The sequence below is a fragment of the Molothrus ater genome, chromosome 20 (assembly GCF_012460135.2).
Source record: "Molothrus ater isolate BHLD 08-10-18 breed brown headed cowbird chromosome 20, BPBGC_Mater_1.1, whole genome shotgun sequence".
In the NCBI taxonomy this organism is placed as follows: domain Eukaryota; kingdom Metazoa; phylum Chordata; class Aves; order Passeriformes; family Icteridae; genus Molothrus; species Molothrus ater.
The window spans coordinates 8,867,455-8,888,347 of NC_050497.2; the positions used below are offsets into that span (position 1 = coordinate 8,867,455).

Here is a 20,893-nt window from a genome sequence, read left to right on the forward strand (position 1 = left end):
CCAGCCCTGTGCCCGTTGCTCCCTGGGAGCTGTTATCCCAGGGTAGTGCTGAGGAAAAGCCTGGGGCAGCTGCACACCCCCCAGGTGACACACACAGCCAGTCTGGCACAGCCAGGCACTCATGGCACGAGGTAAGGCATTTATTTGCTGCCTCTCCAGCAGGGAGAGGCCTCAGAGTCCAGTTTGGAAGGAGCTGTGTGGCCTCTGGTGTGGTGAGCTGGAAGAGAGAATGATGGAGATGCTGATGGGAGCCTTCTCCTGCCTTCTCCTGCCACCCTCTGCCTTCCTGTGATGGTGAGGCTTCATCCCCAGCCTAGGGCTGGAGAGGGAGATAAGAGCTGTGGGTCAGCTTGCTCCAGGTCCCCAGGCACTCTGCTAGAGTTCATTCTTGCAGGAACCTGGGAAGATTGGAAAAAAGAAAATAAATTCAGCCTGATAAATTCAATCATGAGCCTGGCAGAATGAGACTGACCTGAACCTCTGGGACTGTCACCCACACTTGCTGCTTTCCTTTTGGCAAACAAGCCCAGGCAGGCTTCATCTCCCCACATTCAGGAGTGTCACTGTCACCTCCCTGGCATGTCACAGTCCTTGCCTGGGCCCTGTGCACAATGTCCCCAAATCCAATGGCAGAACAGTCTGTGCTGGATCAGGGGCCAAAATCGTTATGGCTTACAGAGCTCTGACCTGGTGCCTCTGCTGGTGGTTTAAAGAAGGGAAAATGGGTTTTTTGGTCATTGCACACATCCCCACTGAGCAGTAAATAGGGGAGTGCAGTTGGAGGGTAGCATTTAGTTGGGAAATGCTCCTCCAGGCATGGAACAGGGATGGCTGAGTAACTCCATGGGATGCCCTGTGAGCCCCAGAGCTCACTGGGGTATGACAGGACAGCTTTGTGTCCTACAGGGACCATGAAAAGAGACAAAAACAGGTTTTGCTTGCTGAGACAGACTTGGCAAAAATTAATTTCGGGACTTTGGAGTCATCCCTTGGAATGAATCCATGTTACCTTGTGATACTGCTCACATTCCTCTGTGCTGTCACTAATAATATGTGCAGGGCACTACTAGAAAACTCAGCCTGCTGGAACACTCAGTGGTTCTGGTAATTACCCCTTTCTGAGATGGTTTTTAAGTGTCTATTTGCAGCTACTTTGCCTTCAGAGAAGTTCTTTGAATTCTTTTTCTCTCTCAGCCATTACTGCAAGCACTGAACTGGGACTGAATATGCCCTGAACCAGTTTCTCCTGAGTCTTTCCAAGACTCAGCAAGCTGCTGTTGCACACCCCAACCGTGTCTAGTTTCTGGAATTATTTAATGGGAAAATGAGCTGCAAAGAGCTGCCTATCACAAGAAAAGAGTTCAGATGGTTGTGTTCTGCTTGGAGTCCAGGTGGGCACCACAGGAACCTGAGGGGATGCTGTTGTCCCTCTGCGTGGTGGGGACACCAGGCAGGAGCCTCCACCTCCAGCCATTTCACACATGACAGCTCTCACTGGGGGCCCTTCCTCAGTTTGCTACTTCAGAGACCCTGTCTGGTGCCCTTACTGGTCTGTAAACTTCCAAAAGAAATGCCTAAAACTTCCCAGGCTCATAAATCTGCCAACTTCTGCACGCTCCCTAAACTTCCCTGATTGACTTTTTGGGCTGTTAATTTCCTAAGAGTTGGGGGTTCTTTCCTAAGGCCCGAGTTATCAGGAAGGATATCAGGAGTTATCAGGAGTTGTGAGGTGCTGCCTGCCACAGGTGCCCCACTGCTCCCAGTGCCTCCTTCAGCCCTGCCCCACAGCCACGTTTCCATGTGCCAATCCGCCACTTTTGGCTGCTACGTGGGCAGTCAGATGGTGCAGCCATAGAAACAGCTTTGAAATGAAGCTAATGGGCTGTTGGTGTTCATCCTTTATTAATTACAGGCTGCTGAGCTTGAGGCAGATCCAGATTAACAGTGGCATATGTGTCACTGATCTCGCTGGCCCACATCTGCTCCCTGTGGCCAGCGTGGCTGCAGGGAGATCATCATCCCCCACCGATTTTCCAGGCACTTACAGGTCTCCAGCCTCTCCTCCAGGAAAGAGATCTGCTCGCTCAGGGAGTCAATCCTGTCCAGCTGCTGGAGGGAGTGGGACAGGCGGCTGATGGGGTCTGCGCCGACATCCTCTGGCGGCATCAGGTTGTGGAAGGGGGCCAGCACCAGCTGGAGCTTCTGCAGGGAGAAGGGGAGCTGTGAGTGCATCCCCCCGGCCAGCAGGACCACCCGGGGGGGATGCAGCACCCACCAGGGAGGGCTCAAGGGGCTGCAGTTGTGTTCAAAGGGCTGGAAAAGCCGTGGTGTGGGCGCTGCCGGCGGCTGCGGGGAGCACAGCTGGGATTGCTGCTGGGATTGTTAAAAACAGAGCCGGGGAGGAGGGAAACCCTGGCTGCAAACAGCCCCGGGTGGGAGCTGGCCCAGCAGGGACAGGGCACAGGGATGTGCTGCAACTCACCTGCTCCAGCGCTTCCACTCTGCTCCTCAGGTCCTTCATTTCTTCCTTCATTTCACTGGAGGGACCTGAAAAAGTGACCCAGGGAATGTCAGTGAGTAAAAGCCCACTGCTGAGTGAGGTGGAAGCTGCTGGGGAGAAAGACATGGCTGCAGGGCTCTGGCCAAGCTCTGCTGCTTTCCACCCCCAGGTCATCCCCCAGAGCATCAGCTGGACCTGCTGGCATCTGGCACAGGCTGCTCCTGCTGCTGCAGCACCTGCAACAAAGCGGGGAGGGTTTCAGGCAGTGGGGCGATGCTTAAAGGACAAGAGATCTGGTGGATCCTGGCCTTTTGTGCCCGTGTTGCCAAATAACACCCAGCTCTGCCCTGTGCCTGGTGGGCACAAGGGATTGTCCCTGTCAGGGCCCAGCACAGGGGCAGAGGCAGGTGGGGCACGTGCAGGCTGTCCCAGATGTTTGCTGTGTGGTGCCCATGCTGGCCACAGCGCATTATTACTCACGGTACGAGTTTGAAGTGTCACAGCGCGTACCAAAAGTAATAATGGGCCGTCACCAGCGCCGCTCCTCGTGGCTCCAGACCTGCCCTGCAGGAACGAGGATGATGAGGGAGAGAACAGACACATCCCAGACAGCTCCAGCCACAGCCAGGCCCTGCCACCCTCACAGATGGATTTGTGCTCAGGGGAACTTGTTTGGGTAGGAGAAGCACTCCTGGCTCAGAGAGAATAAAGCTGAGGGGCTCTGGCTGTTGTCCCCTCTCCCATCTCCTGCGATGCTGAGTGTTCCCTCAGCTCTCCCTGCAGGCTCCCAGCAGCTGGGGCTCAGTGTAGGGACAGGATACCTGCTTGGCTGGAGGCGTCTGTCCCAGGGGCTGGCACCAGGGGCTGGCAGCCCCTGGCATCGGCGGCCAGGCTGAAGCCGTCCCGGCAGGCGCAGTGGAAGCTCCCGGCTGTGTTGATGCAGAGCTGGCTGCACCCATGGCTCTGGCTGGCACATTCATCCACGTCTGGAACACAGGAACAGCTCAGTGAGGAGGGGACAGGGTGAGGGACACAGGGGGGCTGCAATGGAACCCCAGGCAGTGCCCCCCAAGTGAGCTGGGGCTTGTGCTCGGCACAGTTCTGGATGTCTCAGCGCCTGGGACAGCCCTGGATAAACCTGGGCTAAGCTGGAGGGGGTCTGACCTCCTCCCCTCCTCCTGCTCCCCCCACAATACCACCAGAAGGAGAAGCTGTGGTCAGAAATGTCCCAGCTCTGGCCAGGCGGGTGCAGGCAGTGCTTGCTCTCATCCCGGATTTACGGCCGGGGTTTTGGTTCCAGCCAGCTGTGGCGAGGAGCTATCAGCCTTTCAAGTGTGTACAGAACCCAGTAACCTCTCCTCACACGGGGGAGTTATTAAAGCTGTTCCCACAAAGCAGAAAGAGCTGAAGCTCTTCCCACGCCCGGGCAAATCTGTTTTAGGCAGTGGGAAAATCCTTTCCCTCAGAGCTGGAGCTGTCAGCAATGGGTTCAGCCCTGCCTGGCCCAGCATGGGTCAATGCCACACGCTCCTCCTCTGCCTTACAGGAGGCTGGAAAGCTGGGAAAAGCTGGGAAATGCCGTGGCAGGGGTTTGCAGCACTGGTGTGCCCCACACTGCCTGATTTCTCCATGCTGTGAGGAGCACTGGCGCTGTTCCCGTGCCTGGACATCACCAGACTTCTCCTCCACCCCCAGATATCTTTGGTTTATGGATTTTTAGTCTCTGCAGTAAAAGGGCATTTTAGTTTACAGCAAGAGTTTACAAAGCCTGGGAGGGATGATCACGACACATAACCCCAGGCTGGCCCCACAAGGGCTCTGTGCTGCAGAGAGCTTCACAGCTCTGCTCACCCTGACCCAGCACAGAGCAGCAGGCAGAGAAAATGGGGGTGCCAGAGCTGCACAGGAGGGAGAACTGAGGCAGCCAAAGGGAGCCACACTCCCCATCCTTTCCTGGAGCAAGTGTCGTGCGTGTGCAGAGGGACAGAGTCAGACATGGCCCAAGGTCTGGTAAGGGATAAGGTCTGACAAGGTCCCTGTCCCCCCTGAGGGGTTGGTGTGGGGCAAAGGACACCCAGAGCCCCTGTGGCAGCTGGCATGCTCCCAGAAGCTGTCCCAGCAGCAGGGCAGGTATGACACAGGAGCAGGGACAGGCGGACATGGCCAGTACCTGTCTGGCAGGCTCTCCCTGTCCAGCCAGGGGGGCAGGAGCATCTCCCAGGGAAGGCACAGCTCCCTCCGTTCTGGCACGGCTCCCAGCACACAGCTGTGAGAGGGAACACAGCACAGCATCACCCAGCTGCTCCAGGGGTCCCCAGCTCCCTCCCTCGCTCCCCCTGGAGCTGTGCACACCCCAAAACACACCAGCAGCACACAGCGGGGTTGAGCTGCCCAGAGGGAGCAGGGCTCAGCATGGATGGGAGGAAGAGGAGCTGGAAAGAAGCTGAAGGCCCTGCAGGCAGCAAAGGTGGGAAGGAGGAGGGCAGCAGGCAGCAGCAGCCCCTGGTGCCACACTCTGAGCCCACTGGGGACAGACTGGCTGCTGCTGTGGTTTGTATTTGTTGCCTCCTGAAAGTGTTTCTCATCCATTTCTGCTGATTTAGATGGGAAGGAATTGTTTTATTGATCCTCTGGTAACTATAAAGGTAATAAGTGATCCCAAAGGGAAAAGGCCCAAGAGGCAGCAGAGAAAAGCTGGGAATTAATCAGATATTGAACCACATTTGGCTGTCATGCTGAAAATTTAATTCAGGGAGAATCCACTGACAGGCAGAGGGTTGGTAAATGAGAGATGGGGTCCTGGGGCCCCCTCCAGGGACACGAGGGTCTGGGGACAGGCAGTGGCACCGGGGTGACCCAGCAGCTCCTCACCTCTGTTACAGCCCAGCGTGTGGCCGCTTGCTCTGCTCCATCCAGGACAGCACGAGGCCATGGGCTGGGGCAGCTGCCTGTGCCTCTGCCTGTAGGCAACCCTGTAGATGGTCCTGCAAGGCAAGGCTGGGCTGAGCAGGATGCCCCAAACCCCTGCCCTGCTCCCACAGTGGCTCAGGGCGCTCCCAGGGGCTGGGATCCCCATTCCAGTGGGGGGAACTGTCGCAGACATCGTTTATGAAAAATCTTTTCTTTGGGATTTTTCTTCTTAAGAAGCTGAGAGGCTTCAAGAACAAAATGTAAACAATAGTTATCTGCTGCTGTGGAATGCAACAAGTAGATCTGTGATTAGCCCATGTTAGTTGTTTTTAATTAATGGCCAATCACAGTCAGCTAGCTCAGACTCTCTGTCTGAGACAGAAGCTTTTGTTACCATTCTTTCTTTCCTATTCTATTCCTAGCTAGCTTTCTGATGAAATCCTTCCTTCTATTCTTTAGTATAGTTTTAATGTAATATATATCATAAAAAAATAAATCAAGCCTTCTGAAACATAAAGCCAGATCCTCATCTCTTCCCTCAACCCGAGCCCCCCGTGAACGCGGTCACACGGGACAGAATCCCCACGCCTGTGGGTGCAGCAGGCTCTGTGCTGCCCGTGGCACAGGCAGGAGGGCTCACCTGTAGGTGCTGCAGAGCCTCTGGCCCGGGCAGGTGGTGAGGTAGGGCTGGTACACGGGCTGCACGTGGGACTCGGCGTGGGCGCTCGGCGTCCCCGGGGCTGCGCACACCCTGCGCCTGGGCACACGGAGCTGGGTCAGTCCCACAGCCAGGACACGGCCTGAGCTCCCCTCCCTGCACTGGGCTGCTGCACTGGTTGCCCCAGTGACCTGGGAAGCCACTTCAAGCTGTTTGGGGTCAGTGACACAATTCTGGAGCGGCGCGGGCGCTTCCTCCCCCGTCCCGAGGGAGCAGCTGGGACCCAGATTTAGGGATGATTTACTCATTACATTCATTGTCTCCCTTCCCCTAAAATCACTCACTTTCTGGGTGGATTTTTCCTTTCTGAGACTTTTGCATTCCTGAAACGGATACCCCTGTGGTCACCAAGAAATTAATGATTTCACAGGAAGGGTCAGGCTCACCACAAAAAAATTAGAGGTTGGACAAAAGGCACTCCCCAGCCTTGCTAAGATGAGTGTTATCCAGGCAAAAACTTTCCCAAGGTTAACAGCCAAAGTGGTCTTGGTTAAACATCCTTTTTTTCAACAATTTCCAGCCCAAGCAGGTCAGTCCCACTGAGGAACCCATCTACTTGTCTCAGCCTCCCAGTTCAATTAGAAACTAAAATAAAAAGCCTGGGAATTAGCATGGACATCAGATGGTTTCCATTAACTCCAGAAAACTCCTCTCAGCCTCATGATTAATGTTATAGAAGATGCAATTTTTAAATGGCAATTGTTTGCTTTGTAAAATTCAGAACAAAGTTTTAGCTGCAGCCTGTGCGTGTGAGCGAGGAATTCAGCTGTGGTTTCAGTCCTGGACAGAATGTGAAAGGTTTGACACTGGAGGAGCATTTCAGTGTAAAAACAAACTTTGTAGAAAATGTGAGCTGTGTCTGGGGGAGGCTTTTGAGCTCCAGCTCCTCTCGGCTCAGGAAGAAACTGGGGCAGTGAGCTCTGGGCTTCCTCAGAGCCAGCAGGAGCTGAGCTGTGCCTGCCCAGGCTGTGCTGGGAGCCAGGGAGTTCTCCCAGACCCATTTCCCACAAAGGGAAGGGGAATTGCTGGAGCTGCCCCTGCTGGGCTGGCAGGACCATGGGCCCCAGCAGCATCCTGGGGAGCACAAAGCCCAGCCTGGGCTTTTCCACACCTGCGTCCCTGGGTGTCCATCAGAGCTGGGAGCTGCATCCTCTGATGGGAGCTGCATCCTTCAGTGACAGCTTGTTCACAGCGCTTGATCTCTGTGCTAGCAGCATTTCACACATATTTTCATGGAGGATGTGCTTGAAAGAGACTGTAATAATTCCTGAACAGCTCAGGGCCTCATCAGCTTTTGACTCTCTGAACAAAAAGCCCAGAGTGTCTTTGTGCCCCTGCCTGGAGTTAAACAGAGCTGGGACATTTTCTCTGAGAGATGTTTTAGCTCCAGTGAGAAAACAAACAACCAGCAACAAGCTGCTGAGCCCTGGGAGAGCATTTTCCACCTCCTCAGCAGCCCAGAGAGCCACACAGGGCTGTTCCCCCCCAGAGAGGATGTGCCTCACCCTGATGGGTGGAGAACACACCTGAGAGCTGCAAACAAAACACAGCCTTACCCTGCCGGGGCAAAGCCCTCCGTGCTGGTGGTGCTGAGGATGAGGAGGAGTCCCCAGAGGAGGCAGCTGAGGCTCCACATGTCCTGTTCCTCCTGCAGCACTGGGTCCTGCTCTTCCGTGGGATGTGCTGGCTCCTACTGCATGGCTCGTCCTTCAGTGGGGATCCCTGCGGGCAGGAGGGCACCGCTGTGAGTGGGAGGACATTTCAGGAGAAAATTCTGAACTGAAAGAGAGATTGGGCAGTGGCATGGGCTGCCCAGGGAGGCAGTGGAGTCACTGTCCCTGGATGTGGCACTCAGTGCCATGGTGCAGCTGATAAGGAGGTGTTAGGTCAAGGGACTTCATCTCAAAGGTCTTCTCCAGCCTGGGTCATTCTGTGATTCTGTGAGGTGTCCCTGCCCAGCTGGTGACACCCAGCAGAGCCACGGGGACAAACCCTGGCAGGGTGGGGTTTGCTCCAGGCACAAACCCACCTTGCCCTGCTCGTCTCGTCACTGTGCTCAATATTAATTCAGGAATTACCCTTGATTTACCCCAGGGGATGCCTGGAGATGCTCTCAGGGCACCAGGGGCTGCCCAGCTGTGTGTTGAGGGGCAGGGAAGGGATGTGTTTTGCCTCCAGCTCGCTGCCAGTTCCAGGCAGAGAGGGCAAAACAATGGCCTGTCATTTCTTAATGCACACAGCATTGTAAAGCTGTGTTTTCCCACCACATAAAACACTGAAATCTGATCTTCTTCTCTTTAAAACACAAATTCGTGGCAGAGAAAAGGGCCATATGTACCATCTGCAGAGTCGGCTCTGAGGCACAAACCCAGAGGTTTTGATTTTCTAGCAGAGGACAAATACAAAACAAGGCTGAAGAGAGTCAGTAACTATATCCAATTGAAACAATATCTCGTTTAAACAAACCACTTGGCCTCCGGATGGCAGCAGCTGAAGGAGGAACAAATCAAGAAACCCACCTTAAATATGCAGCAATTAAAGAAAGAATCTTCTGATTAAACTGTCTGAAAGGGGAGACTACACAACAAGAAACCTCCTTCTGAGACTGCAGATTTGGGGAGCTGCAAATCAACTTTCTAAAATCCCCACATGCTGTGGGGCAGGATTGGACTGGAAAATTGCAGTTTGATCCCCAAACTCCACTGGGAAATCCCAACTCTGAGACGGGTTTTTACAAATAACCATGGCAAATCTGCAGACATGCAGGTCTCCAAGCCCTTCTCCAAGGCACTCAGGATTGTCCTTTCCTTGGTGCAGGAGAAGAATCTGAGGTGGGGAGAAATGGAGATCGACATCTGGAGAGAAACAGCCTGGTGCATTCCTGCCTCTTAATATCAAATGTCAAATATCAAATATCCCAGCAGATTTCCATGCAAACCCAGCCCAGAGGATGGAAGGAGGATTTTGGTACTTTAAAGCCTGTAGTCCTCCATTCTTTAAACACTGCAATTAGTTTAATTTCCTAATGAAGAATTTATGGTACCTCCACCATCGGGAAAGCAAATCTCACTTTGTCCTGCAGGAAAGTTTGTTTTTTTTTAAAAATAGTGAAGGAGCTTTCCCTCTCCCCAGTCCTCCTGGAGACATTCCAAGGACACTGGTGTACAGACACACACCAACTCCCCTTTGCTCCATCAGTCAGCTTTTCCCAGGGCTATACTGGGACACAAAACTTCCCTACAGCCCCAGATCCTGAAGTCTGGAAGTCAAACTCTGCCAACCATCTCCATCCTCCCACAGGATTCCCGTGGCTGCCATGGGAGCTTTCCTTGTGGGGATGGCAGGAAACACAGGGCACGAGCCTAAAATACAGATTTTGTTTTTTCACTTTGAACTGGAGCTGCAGTGCCCTACCTCAAGGATCCCTCTGGGTCATAAAATTATGGTTGCTTTGTACCAGAAAAAGCTGTAAAAGTAGAAAATACGATAGTCTAGACTTGTCTTTTTATGGGTTTACAAAAATCAACCTCTTTAAAGCTGCTGAGGATCCTCCAACCTGTTGTCACCATCTATTCCATGCTTTTCTAAAGCACAGAACTTGAGGAAGAAAAAAATAATGCTCAAGAAAAAAATAAATACTTTTTTTGTCTCTGCCTTTTAAGCCTCTCAAATGACGAGGTGAAGCCCCATGGTCTGACAAGTGAAATTATATCTTAGGGGTCAGCAAACCCTCCTGGGCTGACCACGTGCTCCTGTCAGCCATCCAGCCAGAACCATTCCCAAAGTTCTCCTAAATTCCCAAAATTCTCCTAAATTCCCAAAATTCTGCTCTTGCCTCACCTGCCACAGCAACCGAGGGGACACCCAACCCACGGCGCAGGTGAGCAGCGCTTTCTGCAGCTCTGCCCACGGAACCGCGGCCAAAACTCCAGCTGAGGGCAGCAGGAGGAATCGCGCTCAGGCTGCAGAGGGATGAGACGAGAGAATCCAGCCCCGGGCGAGGATGCGACGGCTCTGCCGGGACCAGAAGCTGCAATTTTCCAGACAGCCCGGCCGGGTTCTGCAGGTGAACCCGGGATCCAGCCCTGGCTGTGCCCTCAGAGCCGAACCGTGCCGGCGAGGGTCAGCGCCAGCCGCAGGCGATAGATTCTCCCTCCCAGACCCCTCCCTGCGCTGGCTGGGATGCGGCACCGCGGGACGGAGCGGGACACGGGCACGGTGACACCGCCGAGGGGGCTGTGACACTGTCCGGAGGGGCACGGGGACAGCGTCACCATGCAGGGACCCGGTACCGCCCGGGACTGCGGGGCTGCGGATGCCCCGGGATGGCTGTAAGGACACGGGTGCCCCGGAATGGCTGTAGGGACACGGGTGTCCAGGGGGGCTGTAGGGACACGGGTGTCCCGGGATGGCTGTAATGACACGGGTGTCCCGGGATGGCTGTAATGACACGGGTGTCTAGGGGGGCTGTAGGGACACGGGTGTCCAGGGGGGCTGTAGGGACACGGGTGTCCAGGGGGGCTGTAAGGACACGGGTGTCCCGGGGGGCTGTAGGGACACGGGTGTCCCGGGACGGCTGTAAGGGCTGTAGGGGACATGGGTGTCCTAGGGGGTTGTAAGGACGCGGATATCCCGGGATGGCTGTAGGGACACGGGTGTCCCGGGGAGCTGTAAGGGCTGTAGGGACACGGGTGTCCCAGGGTGGCTGTAAGGACACGGGTGTCCTAGGGGGTTGTAGGGACACGGGAGTCCCGGGGGGACGCGGATGTCCCGGGGATGCTCCCGCGGCCGCAGCAGCCCGAGCCCCGAGCCCCGAGCCCCGAGCCCTCCCGCCGGTCCATCCCCCCGGCCGCTCCCCACGCCGCAGGTACCGAGCCCCGCTCCGCCGGCACCCCCGTGCCCCGTCCGTCCCCGCCGAGCCCCCCCGGCCGTGCCGGGCCCTCCCGCCCGGGACTCACCGGTGCCGGTGGCAGAGCCGCGGAGCCGCCGCCGGGCCGTGCCCCCCGCGCATTTCCTCCCCCGGCCCGAGCCGGTCCCTCCGCCCCGGCCCAATGAGCTCCCGGCGGGGAGGAAAGCGGAGCCTCCCGGCCGGGGGGAAGCGCCGGGGCCCGGGGATCTCCGCCTGCCCCCGGCTCCGCGGGACGCGGCAGCGCCGCCGGAGGCAGCGGGACCCGCGGGGAGTCATGCGGGGACACGGCAGGACCCGCAGCCGCCCCGCCCGGGTGAGGGGACACGCTGCTGTGGTGTCCCGAGTGTCGCTGATGGGGACGGGATTGCGGCGACCCCTGCCCCGGGTGGATGTGGAGCCTTACCTGCGAGCCCAGGGCAGGAGGAGCCCCCACGGGCCCTGAGCCCCCCAATGGCCCAGCCCGGCTGGGTGGGCTGGGGATTAACAGCGAGAGATCGCGGCTGAGCCCCGGCCCCGCAGACTCCCCGGGGGATGGTCCATCACCAGTGCCCAGGGCAAATTGAATTCTCTTGACTACAAATGACTGTCCCGCTCCGCACTCCCCACCACCACAGAGGACTTTCGGAGACATCGCCTCTCCCTGGGTTAGAGACCTGCTCCGTGCCCCTAATCCCCCTGAGCTCATCCCAAAGTCCTGCAGGAGCCGGTGATGAACCACCAGCTTTGCAGCAAATCATAAAGGATGCTTAGGGAATTCCTCAGAAGCCCCCCAGCTGCAGAGGGACTCTCCAGGGTGACACCCAGGGCTCAGCCCAACACCTGCCCCGGCACAGCCCCAGCCCAGCTGCCTACAGGCTTCTCCTCTTAAATGCCCAGTATTTTATCAAAGCAGCTCGTTTTGTGCCAAAATGCCACTTGTTTTGTCTACATTTTTGTCTGGAAAATTAAAGCACAGAGGGTTATTGTTTCTCAGATGACTTAGGCGCCTGCCCATGCACAGAACCATTCTTAAAGATAGCAGGGATCTGATGTGCAAATGAATGGCAGGATACAGCCCCCTGGGAATATTTGTTCCCATTAAGCCCTGTAAATTTTTTGAAAGCATGTAAGCATTTAAAGGAAATATTTACCAGTTCAACAATAATGGCTCCAAGAGAACAACTGAGATCACTGGCCCATCCCCTCTGTTTCCTCAGGGATACGCTGGGGCTGCTGATGGAACTGGAGCTCTGGGGAAGCTGATGGGTGCTTGGGGCTCTCCATGTAAAAGGAGCTTTGGTGGGATCCTCCCTGGGAAGGGAGCAGAGGGCAATCCTCTCTGGAAGTGCTGCTGGAGATGGAGATCCCTCCCAGCAGCAGGGAAAGGTTTGGTGGTGCTGGTGGAAGTGCAGCTCTGTGTTGTAAAGCATCTCACATGGCTTTGTTCACCCTCTGGAGCCATCCTCCCTCTGGGGAATGATTTCAGCTCCCTTAATTTCATCAGCACAGGCAACTACTCCCAAGAGATTTGGAAGCACAGCAATTATCTTGTTATGAGAGAGTATTATTGAGTTTTTTTCTGGTGTACGGGGGAGATGAACAGAGCCTGAATTATTGTCTAATAATTGCAAAATGCACATGGAAGCCAGAGCTTCTCTGTGTGGCCATGCTGAAAACACAGGATCTCATTTTGCAGCCAAGACAACTCACCTCACCCACGGTGCTCCATCAGGTGTGCTGGGCAGGGACCCTTTGCTTGTGGAGCATCTTGGTTTCTTTCTGTGAGGACAGAAAAAGCCCAGTGTTACACTCCCCTGGTCAGGCAGACAGAGAGCAGAGACCCAGCCCTCACCCACCACGGACCTGGTGTTCCCTGGACACTCCCAAAATCCCTGCAGGGTGGTGGCCACAGAGCCCCCGAGGCACTGAGCTCACACTGCTGGTGTGCCAGAGAGGCACAGACACTGTCACACCCATGGCAGGGCATGAGGAAATCCATCCCCATCCCACAGTGGGGGTTTAGGAGCATCCCATGGCCCCGATCCTCCCTCACCTTGCTGTGATCCCAGTGGGGATCCAGGCAGAGCCACGGTGCCTTTGCACCTTTCAGGGCTGAGCAGGCTGGGGGATGAGCAGGGGCTGATGAGCAGAAGGGATTTGCTGGGCAGGGTCTATCCCCTCCAGCAGCTCAAGGCTGGGATTTTCCAAGGACCCAGGAGAACAGGAGTGCACCTGGAACACTGTCCCATGTGTATCCAAGCTTACCCCCTGATTTGTGATCCCATCTGCTGTTCCCCAACACTCTATTTTACCATTACACTCTATTTTACCATTTACCCTCATTTAAGGACAAGCATCCCTCACATGCAAAGGAAACCTTTGCATGAATCCCTGGCATTCCACGTGTAAATTTGATGGTGAGGAAGAGGATGGGCTCATCCTTCAGCTCCTCACAGGACCCCACCACACAGCCCAGGACCCAGCACTTCCAGGGACCCCGCTGGAGCCTTCTCAGCCGCGGGCAGCCACTCCCTAAGTGCACTGAGCATTTTAAAATTCTGCCAGTATTTTAACTGCAGAAAGTTTCCTTTCCACTTCCATTTATTGGGTCAAATCTTTGCTCAAGCAAAGCGCCCGTGTCAGCTGCTAAAGAGCTGCACACAGCCCATTAAAAGAGCATTTAATCCTCTGCTCTCAGGGAGGGTTCTGTGTCTTCTGTGCTAATATTCATTATGCTGGGAGGGAAATCCCCCAGGACAAGGCCTGGCAAAGTTCCCTTGGAAGCAGAGGAGTTATGCCAGTGCAGACTGGGGGAAGATCAGATCTGTTGGCACTGTTAATGCCACTGTGATGAGCTCCTGACAAAGGCAGCGGGGGATTCTGGCTCCTGCCTGCGTGGCCGCCCGAATTCAAAGTCCTCCCTTGCCCCATGTTTTACATTTTTCCCCCACAGCTTTCTCCCTTGCACACCACAAGTGTACTCCCACGACATCTAATATTAATGCTTGTCTCCAGGCCAGCAAAGAAATGTTTCTGCCCAGCCTCCCTCTCAGATTCAACAACGTGAAAACCTCCTTGTCTCCCACTGGATTTACCACCAGCGTGAGCTGGGAGGGACAGCAAGTGCTGAGCACATCTCAGGCTGAGCACCAGGTGAGATTTTCACCACCTCCCAATTTCCTAGGGCCTGCCAAGCCCCCTGCACCTGCCTGGGCATCCAGCATCCCCCTGAGAGCATCCATGGGGCACTGAGGGCTGGAGCTGAGGGCTGGAAGCGCTTCCCTGGTTGGTAGAAGGATGGGAGGTATCTGGGGCATGGAGAAGGAAGGATAAACAGTGGAGAATTAAAGTCCCACATCAGGAGCCTGCTCTTTAGAGAGGAGCACTTCCAGCCCCTGGCCTGGGACGTGCCCGGGCACACGAGCTCTGCCCAGACTGGAGTGACAGATGGGTGGGGACACGGGCACGGAGTGACACACACACAGATGCAAAACCTTTCAGCCCCCACAAGCCATGGCTGACCCCATACCTGCAGCGCACAATGGGCTCCCACTGGTCTCCACAGGGGTCTGGCACAGAGCTGGAGCCACTTGCTGAAGCAAAAGGGGATTTTTGGTGCTTCTCAAAAATAGAAAAAGGAGGAATGGCTTTTGCTGTTCTAGGACAAATTCTTCTGCCCAGGATTTCGTGAGGCTGTTTGTAAACTTTGCATTTCGGTTTAAGCTTTGGAGCAGCCCCTGTTCTGCAGGGCTCTGTGAGGAAAGTGACCTCCCACTGTTCTCTTCTGGCCCATATTGTTCTCAGCTGCGTCAGCTGCACTCCAGCTATCTCAGTGGAAATCGAGGAGTCCACTGATGGCAGTGGGATAAAACCAGGTCAAACCAAGAAAAGGACTTGACCCATAACTCTTGTCACCAGTGGCTCAGGACTCTGCACATTAAAACTGAGACCTGAGCCCCACAGAGTGATTTATTTTTTGGCCTGAGTAAGGATTCACAAGCATTAGTTGTCTCAGGACCAGTGTGTTATAACTTAAGGTGCCCATGGGGACAACCAGCAGCTGAGCTGGGCCTGTGCAAAAACAAATGCAGGAACAGGGCACCATCCCACAGCCAGCTTTATTTTCTCTCACATGCACACTTAAATTTTTATTTACATTTAGAGGAGAAGCAATGGCTGCAGTGTAAAAACTGGGAAATGATTCATCCCACCCAAGAATAAACTGAATTTTGTGGCTTTCTGTAAAATTTCCCCGTCAAAACCTGGCAGTGGTCTCCTGCCCCGCTTTCCCAGTGAATCAGCCCATGGGGAGTGTGGTGGGATAGCTGCAGGGTGGCTCAGCCCTTTCACCATCCCAGGGAACAGCTCAGCAGAGAGCCTTTCCCACAAGAAATTCCTGCTCTCGTTATCTTTTCTCTTCCAGGGGAAAGTTTCCAGCTGCAGGAACCTGCCCTAGGCAGGACGGGGATCCCGGAGCTCACTTTGGGACAGAGGAAAGAACAGTTCTGATCCCCCCTTCTGCTTGCAGAGACATTTTTGTTTCCCAGCCTGGTCTGGGACCTCTTCCCCCGTGCTCCTCCCAGCCCTCCTGCTGCTGCTGGGACAGCGGGACGGGCTCGTTTTCCCCAATTTGCTGCAGTTTGTAAATCTGCCTCCTCCCCGGGGCCAGCCCCATCTGCAGCAGCAGCAGCAGAGCCTGGGAAAAGGCTCAGACGGGATTCGATTTCTCGTCCTTACCTCCAGGGGAACAGCAGAGCGGGGGAGCAGCTCCATCGGCACATCCCGGGGAGGACAGGGAGAATCTGCCGGGGCAGATCCGTGTTCCCACTGCTGCCCAGAGGTCAGGTGGATTTTTGAGGATGCTCCAGCCACAACAGCTTTCCACAGCCTCCCAAGCACTGCCAGACCTTCCCAATCCGGCTTGAAATTTATTGGATCACTGGCAAAGCCTTGCTGTTTCTTTGTGTGTTTGATTCTCTGCTCGGGGAGTTGGTTCCACGAATGCTGGACCCTGGGGAAAATATGCTGGGTTATTTCTACCAAGAGCCCTTCACTGGCGTGGTTCTGCTCCGTGTCCCTGCACAGCCAGACAGTGCCTGGCTATCCCAGCTGCTCCTTCATCCCAAAATACCCTGGGTGCCTCATGGAAGCCTCCTGCCTGCACTGTGCAATGTCCCAGACGAGGCCAGCAGGACCCACAGTAGCTGCAGACAGCATGAAAAGCACCCAGCACCGTGGTTATAAACCTGGGAGGCTTTGCTGAGCTCCTGGTGTGCACGCCCAGCACGATCCAGGCTCAGGACGAGCCTTGGTGGGACAGCCAGGACAGCCCTGCCCGCGTCCCTGCCCTGCCCCACATCCCAGCGGGTCTGGGGTGAACCCAGCAGCGCCCAGAGGAGAGCAGAGCAGGGAGGATGGACAGCCTGGGGATGTAGCAGAGGTATCCAGAGAGCAGGCAGAGGGAAAAGGGAGGGAGTCACAGAAAGAAAAGAGATTAGCTAAGAATTTCCAGCTATCTCATAGGAATTTGTGCAAGTGTTTGCAGCCTCTACATGCACAGGAGGCAAAATTTACCCACTGGCTTCCCCTCCCCGTGAAAACAGCCTGAATGCCACTGGGGTGACTTAAAAACAACAGTGCTGGAGGCTGTGCTCAGGGCAAAGCCCTGCTCAGCACGTGGCTGAGAGCAGACCCAGCCTCGCCAGGAGCAGGTGGAGGCTGCCTCACACACCTGTGTGCTGCAAGGGATGCTTTGCACACCTGCTCACTCCACGCTGGCTCTTCAACCATCCCCGAGGCTCCCAGCACCACAAGCAGGGCCAGAACCCGCTCAGAGCTCACAGGGACACACTCCCAAGGAGCTCACCCTCCTGCTGCCCACAGAGCTCACAAGGACACACTCCTGCTGCCCCATATCAGTGCCAGCTCCCCGTGCCATGCCATGCCATGCCATGCATGCCGTGCCATGCCATGCCATGCCATGCCATGCCATGCCATCCATCCCATCCCATGCCATGCCATGCCATGCCATGCCATGCCATGCCATCCCATCCCATCCCATCCCATGCTATCCCTCCATGCCTGCTGGGGCTCTGTGGTACCTTGGCTGCCCCCCTGTCCCCCGGTGGCTCCTGGTGGCTCCTGGTGGCCATCCCTGCCCGGCCACGCCGGGTCCAGCAGCCCTGGTGTCCCCGCTGTCCCCAGCATGGCTGGCTGCTGGCTGTGCACAGGCAGGAGGTGGCTGCCGAGGTGGAAGGGCGGCTTTTTATGCTTTTCTTCCTGTATAAATCAGGCCGGGGATGGACAATCCCAGACAGGACTTCCTGTGTGTGTTGTGAGCTGATAACGGCGCCGCGAGGAGAACAAACACGGCCGCCCCGAGGGGGAGAGGGGCACGGGGCGGGACCCCCACGCCGAGCCCACCTCGCAGGGGAGGCAGCCACGAGTCCCTGGGGACAGGGGAGGGACAGGGCTGCTGGCCCAGGCCGCCTCCCGAGCCTCACACCAGGCCTGAGATGGGTGGGACCCATCCCACCCCACCCCACCCCTCTAGGGCACATTTTGGCAGCTCCCACTCCCATTCCCCCTCAAAAGGGGACACTGGGGACCCCCAGAGCACCAGGGATCTGTGCCAGGCATGGCAGGGTTGGTGGCCACCTCCTCGAGAGGGGCCATGTCAATGTTGACTGCCGTTGGAGCACCTTCTGGGGTATTTGTGACCCCCCAAAGTTTGGGAAGCAAGGCTGTGCTGGGGTTATTGTCACCCTGTCACACTGTGCCTGGGCTGGAAAAGAGAGAGGTGTGCGGCTTGGGCCACTGAACCTGCAGGACACCACCTGACAGAGGGCCAGGCAGCAGAGAAGTGTGGAAACAGCTGCCCTGATGCCCTAATTTTCAAGCCCATTCCCGTGCAAAACTGATTGTATTCCAAATTTAATTCCTCTCTGTGTGTGTGTGTGTGGGTGTGCGTGACCTCAGTTCTGGGCAGCCAAAGCAGCAACAATTCAGTTTGTAACAGGATTTCGGAACTTCCATCCAGACTGAAACCAGAGGCGTTTTGGAGCGTGAGGGCTGTGGCAGTGGCAATTCTTTCTATAACCTGCAGCCCCCCACAGCAGCCTGTGGGCCTCTGCTGCTGTCCCAGCAGAGTGCCTGGCATGGATTTGGGGCCAGCCACGTGGCACCTGGGGTCCCCTGTGTCCCCAGCTCGTGCCGGCAGCTCCTGCGCAGGCTCAGGGGAGCACGGAGCTGCTCCCACCCTGATTCAGCAGAACTGAGCTCTGGGCAAATCCCCCGGGGAGCTGCAAAATATCCCTGTGTTTGTTTATATAAATGCATGGCTAAAGAAAGCCCCCTCTTGTTTTCCTTGGCAGAAAGGGCTTTAGAGGCTGCCCAGCACCAGGTGATTGTGTGCCCCGGGTGTGAATGCAGCACTCCCAGCTGAGGGAATCTTTGGCAGCGCAGATACCCAGGGAATCTCACAAATGTGTCCCTGAGGGCTCACATGAGCTGCAGGGAGGCTCAATCTCCCTGCTTTCCTCTCAGTGATGGGTTTTAAGCAGCAGCTCCCCATGGAAAGGCTCAGGGGTCACAGGCCAGGCTCGTGCCACCTGTGGGATGAGGGATCTCAGATGCAGGGCTGAGACCTCTGCCCACCACCAGCACACACACACAGGCTCAGCCTTGCAATGCTGAACACCTCCAGAGCTCTCCCTAAAACTCTACAGCCCAATTTTATCATCTGCAGCAGCCCTGCCTGGCCCTGTGCCCTCTGTCCTGGGATGAGTGCAGGGGACACCGTGGGGACACCATCACCCACCCCCCTGAGCCCACACCGACTGCAGGAGTGAAATGGGACGTGTGGAAAACCCTTCCTGTTCACCCAGGCTGTGGAGCCCTGAGCAGTCAGCAGGGGCCAGATGGATGGAGGGGATTAAATCTGAGATTGGGACACTTCATCCTGTCCTGCCAGGGAAATCAGTGCTGGGGGAAAACCACACACAGCCTTTGGGATGCTCCATCTGCACTCTGAGACTCAGCCACCCCTCCCTCCTGACAGACAGCTCAAGGGAAGCCTGGTAAGAGGAGAGGAGAAAGTGAGGGAGCAGAAATTTAACACTGTGCAAGTCTTGAACACGGGCAGCAAAGGCTGGGGCAGAAACTCCAGCTCAGGGCTGGAGGTGTGATCAGAGGATATCAGATTTGTCGTTTGTTTTGCTTTCTGGAGGTTTATTCACAGAGTCACAGAATGGTCTGGATTGGAAGGGACCTTAAAGATTCCCAACCCCTGCCTTGGGCAGGGACACTTCCACTGTCCTGGGCTGCTCAGAGCCCCTTCCAGCCTGGACTTGGACACTTCCAGGGATGGGACATCCACAGCTTCTCTGGCAACCTGTGCCAGAGCCTCACCAGAAACACCCCTGTGGATGCACTAACAACCATTAATTCATTTTTGCTATTATTTGACAACAGAGTCCAAATCCTAAATGCAGAGCCTTGCTTTCAGCAAAGATCCAAAGCACACATTTTGAATTCTCTGCCAAAAGTAACACAAAATTATGGATCAGGTAAGGACTCCCACAGACCTGGCATTTATTTCGTGGAAGCCCAGACTGATCTGGGTTGGAAAGGAAGTTAAAACTCATCCCATTCCATCCCTGCAGGGTGTCCTTCCCCTATCCCAGGCTGATCCAAGCTCTGTCAACCTGACACTGGACACTTCCAGAGATCCAGGGGCAGCCACAGCTGCTCTGGGCACTCTCACAGGGAAGAATTTCTTCCTAATATCTAATATCTAATATCTAATAAAATCTGCATTCCTTCAGTTTAAAGCTATGCCTCCTTATCCTATCCCTCCCTGTCCTTGCAAAGGTGACCTCTGGGCTATTCCATCCTCAGCAGAGTCCTGAAGGCTGAGCCCTCCTCTTCCTCTTCCCTGCCTGCAGCCAACCATCTCTTTCCCAGCAACTCTCACTGGACACTCTAGACGACAAAAATTGACATTTTAAACCTTCCTAGTCACAGAACAAAACACCTGCAACTGATTAAAAAGTTTTCTACCTCAAAAAAAAAAAAAAAAAAACCAAAAAAACCTCTGTGCATGGGAAAAATGCACTCCAAGGGCTGGTTCTGGTCTGGTTGTGTGGGACAAAGCCCAGAGGAGCTCTCCATGGAGAGGACCTGAAGAATGGACAGGACATTACATTAATGGTGTTGCACAGAAATGATCCAGCCAAGTAACCCCCAGCTGAATAGAGCTCCACAGCCTTTTTACGAAATTAATAATGCGTGTAAGAGATAAGTGTGTCCCTTTAGTGGATTTAATACCTTGGCTTAAAAGTCCTACCCAGGAAACTTCCATGGCTTTTCTGCTGACTCCTCAGGATTTCAGAGCATAAGAGAGAAGTGGAATTCAGCCTAAAAGGCAGACAGTGAATGCAGAAGTCAGGACTTAGGAAAAAGATTAAAAAAAAAAAAAAGAGCTGTTGATATTTCTCCTCTCTGACACGTCCCAGTCTGTCAAAATGGCCACTGCCTTTATTTTGTTTAATCACTTATCTCCATGGAGGGAAGAGGAAATTCCCAAGAACGCACGGTCGTTAAAAATATTAGCCAGGCACTGGTGATTATTTTTGGTAGCTAAAAACTTCCTGGCTGAGGGGTCTGGGTTTGCATTGGACTGGAGTAAATGTTTTAGGATAACTTTCATAAATACCCATTATGCTCAAACCAGTGGGCAGTTTACAATTCAGCTGGGAAGGGCGGGGACATGTTTCTCTTTCTTTTGTTCTGCCTGGCCGCATGCTAAAGTGCATAGATCCACACTGAATTAGCATTTAGCTATTTTCTTGTATCCTTAAATAAAGGCCCAGTTCAC

The 20,893-nt window shown here is 55.0% G+C and overlaps 1 protein-coding gene and 1 long non-coding RNA gene across 6 annotated transcripts; one reads left to right on the top strand and one right to left on the bottom strand.

Annotated features, from left to right (window-relative positions):
• Positions 1–119: 119 nt before the first annotated feature.
• EGFL7 (EGF like domain multiple 7) lies at positions 120–15,842 on the bottom strand. Of its 5 annotated transcripts, XM_036394165.2 has the most exons (10): positions 15,754–15,842; positions 12,727–12,795; positions 7,685–7,850; positions 6,051–6,167; positions 5,372–5,484; positions 4,671–4,766; positions 3,322–3,486; positions 2,483–2,547; positions 2,046–2,202; positions 120–398 (listed from the first exon to the last, which is right to left on the bottom strand). In XM_036394165.2, exons 3-10 carry the CDS (start codon positions 7,762–7,764, stop codon positions 376–378), a joined length of 816 nt encoding a protein of 271 aa, XP_036250058.1. In that variant the 5' UTR covers positions 7,765–7,850; positions 12,727–12,795; positions 15,754–15,842; the 3' UTR covers positions 120–375. The 5 variants fall into 5 exon arrangements, with proteins under 5 accessions (XP_036250058.1, XP_036250059.1, XP_036250055.1 ...); XM_036394166.2 differs by lacking the exon at positions 4,671–4,766; XM_036394162.2 differs by lacking the exon at positions 120–398 and having other exon boundaries at positions 1,007–2,202.
• LOC118693513 (uncharacterized) lies at positions 10,109–15,760 on the top strand. The gene is made up of 3 exons (XR_004981265.1): positions 10,109–10,194; positions 14,032–14,169; positions 15,440–15,760. It is a non-coding gene; the product is annotated as an uncharacterized LOC118693513 (long non-coding RNA).
• Positions 15,843–20,893: the final 5,051 nt, after the last annotated feature.

Excerpts from the sequence above, each read along its gene's own strand:
- EGFL7 (XM_036394162.2), bottom strand. The coding sequence starts at position 7,764 with ATGTGGAGCCTCAGCTGCCTCCTCTGGGGACTCCTCCTCATCCTCAGC. Across the intron at positions 6,168-7,684 it reads GAGGGCTTTGCCCCGGCAGG|GCGCAGGGTGTGCGCAGCCC; the intron begins GTAAGGCTGTGT and ends CCGTGTGCCCAG. Across the intron at positions 4,767-5,371 it reads CACGCTGGGCTGTAACAGAG|CTGTGTGCTGGGAGCCGTGC; the intron begins GTGAGGAGCTGC and ends TCCCTCTCACAG.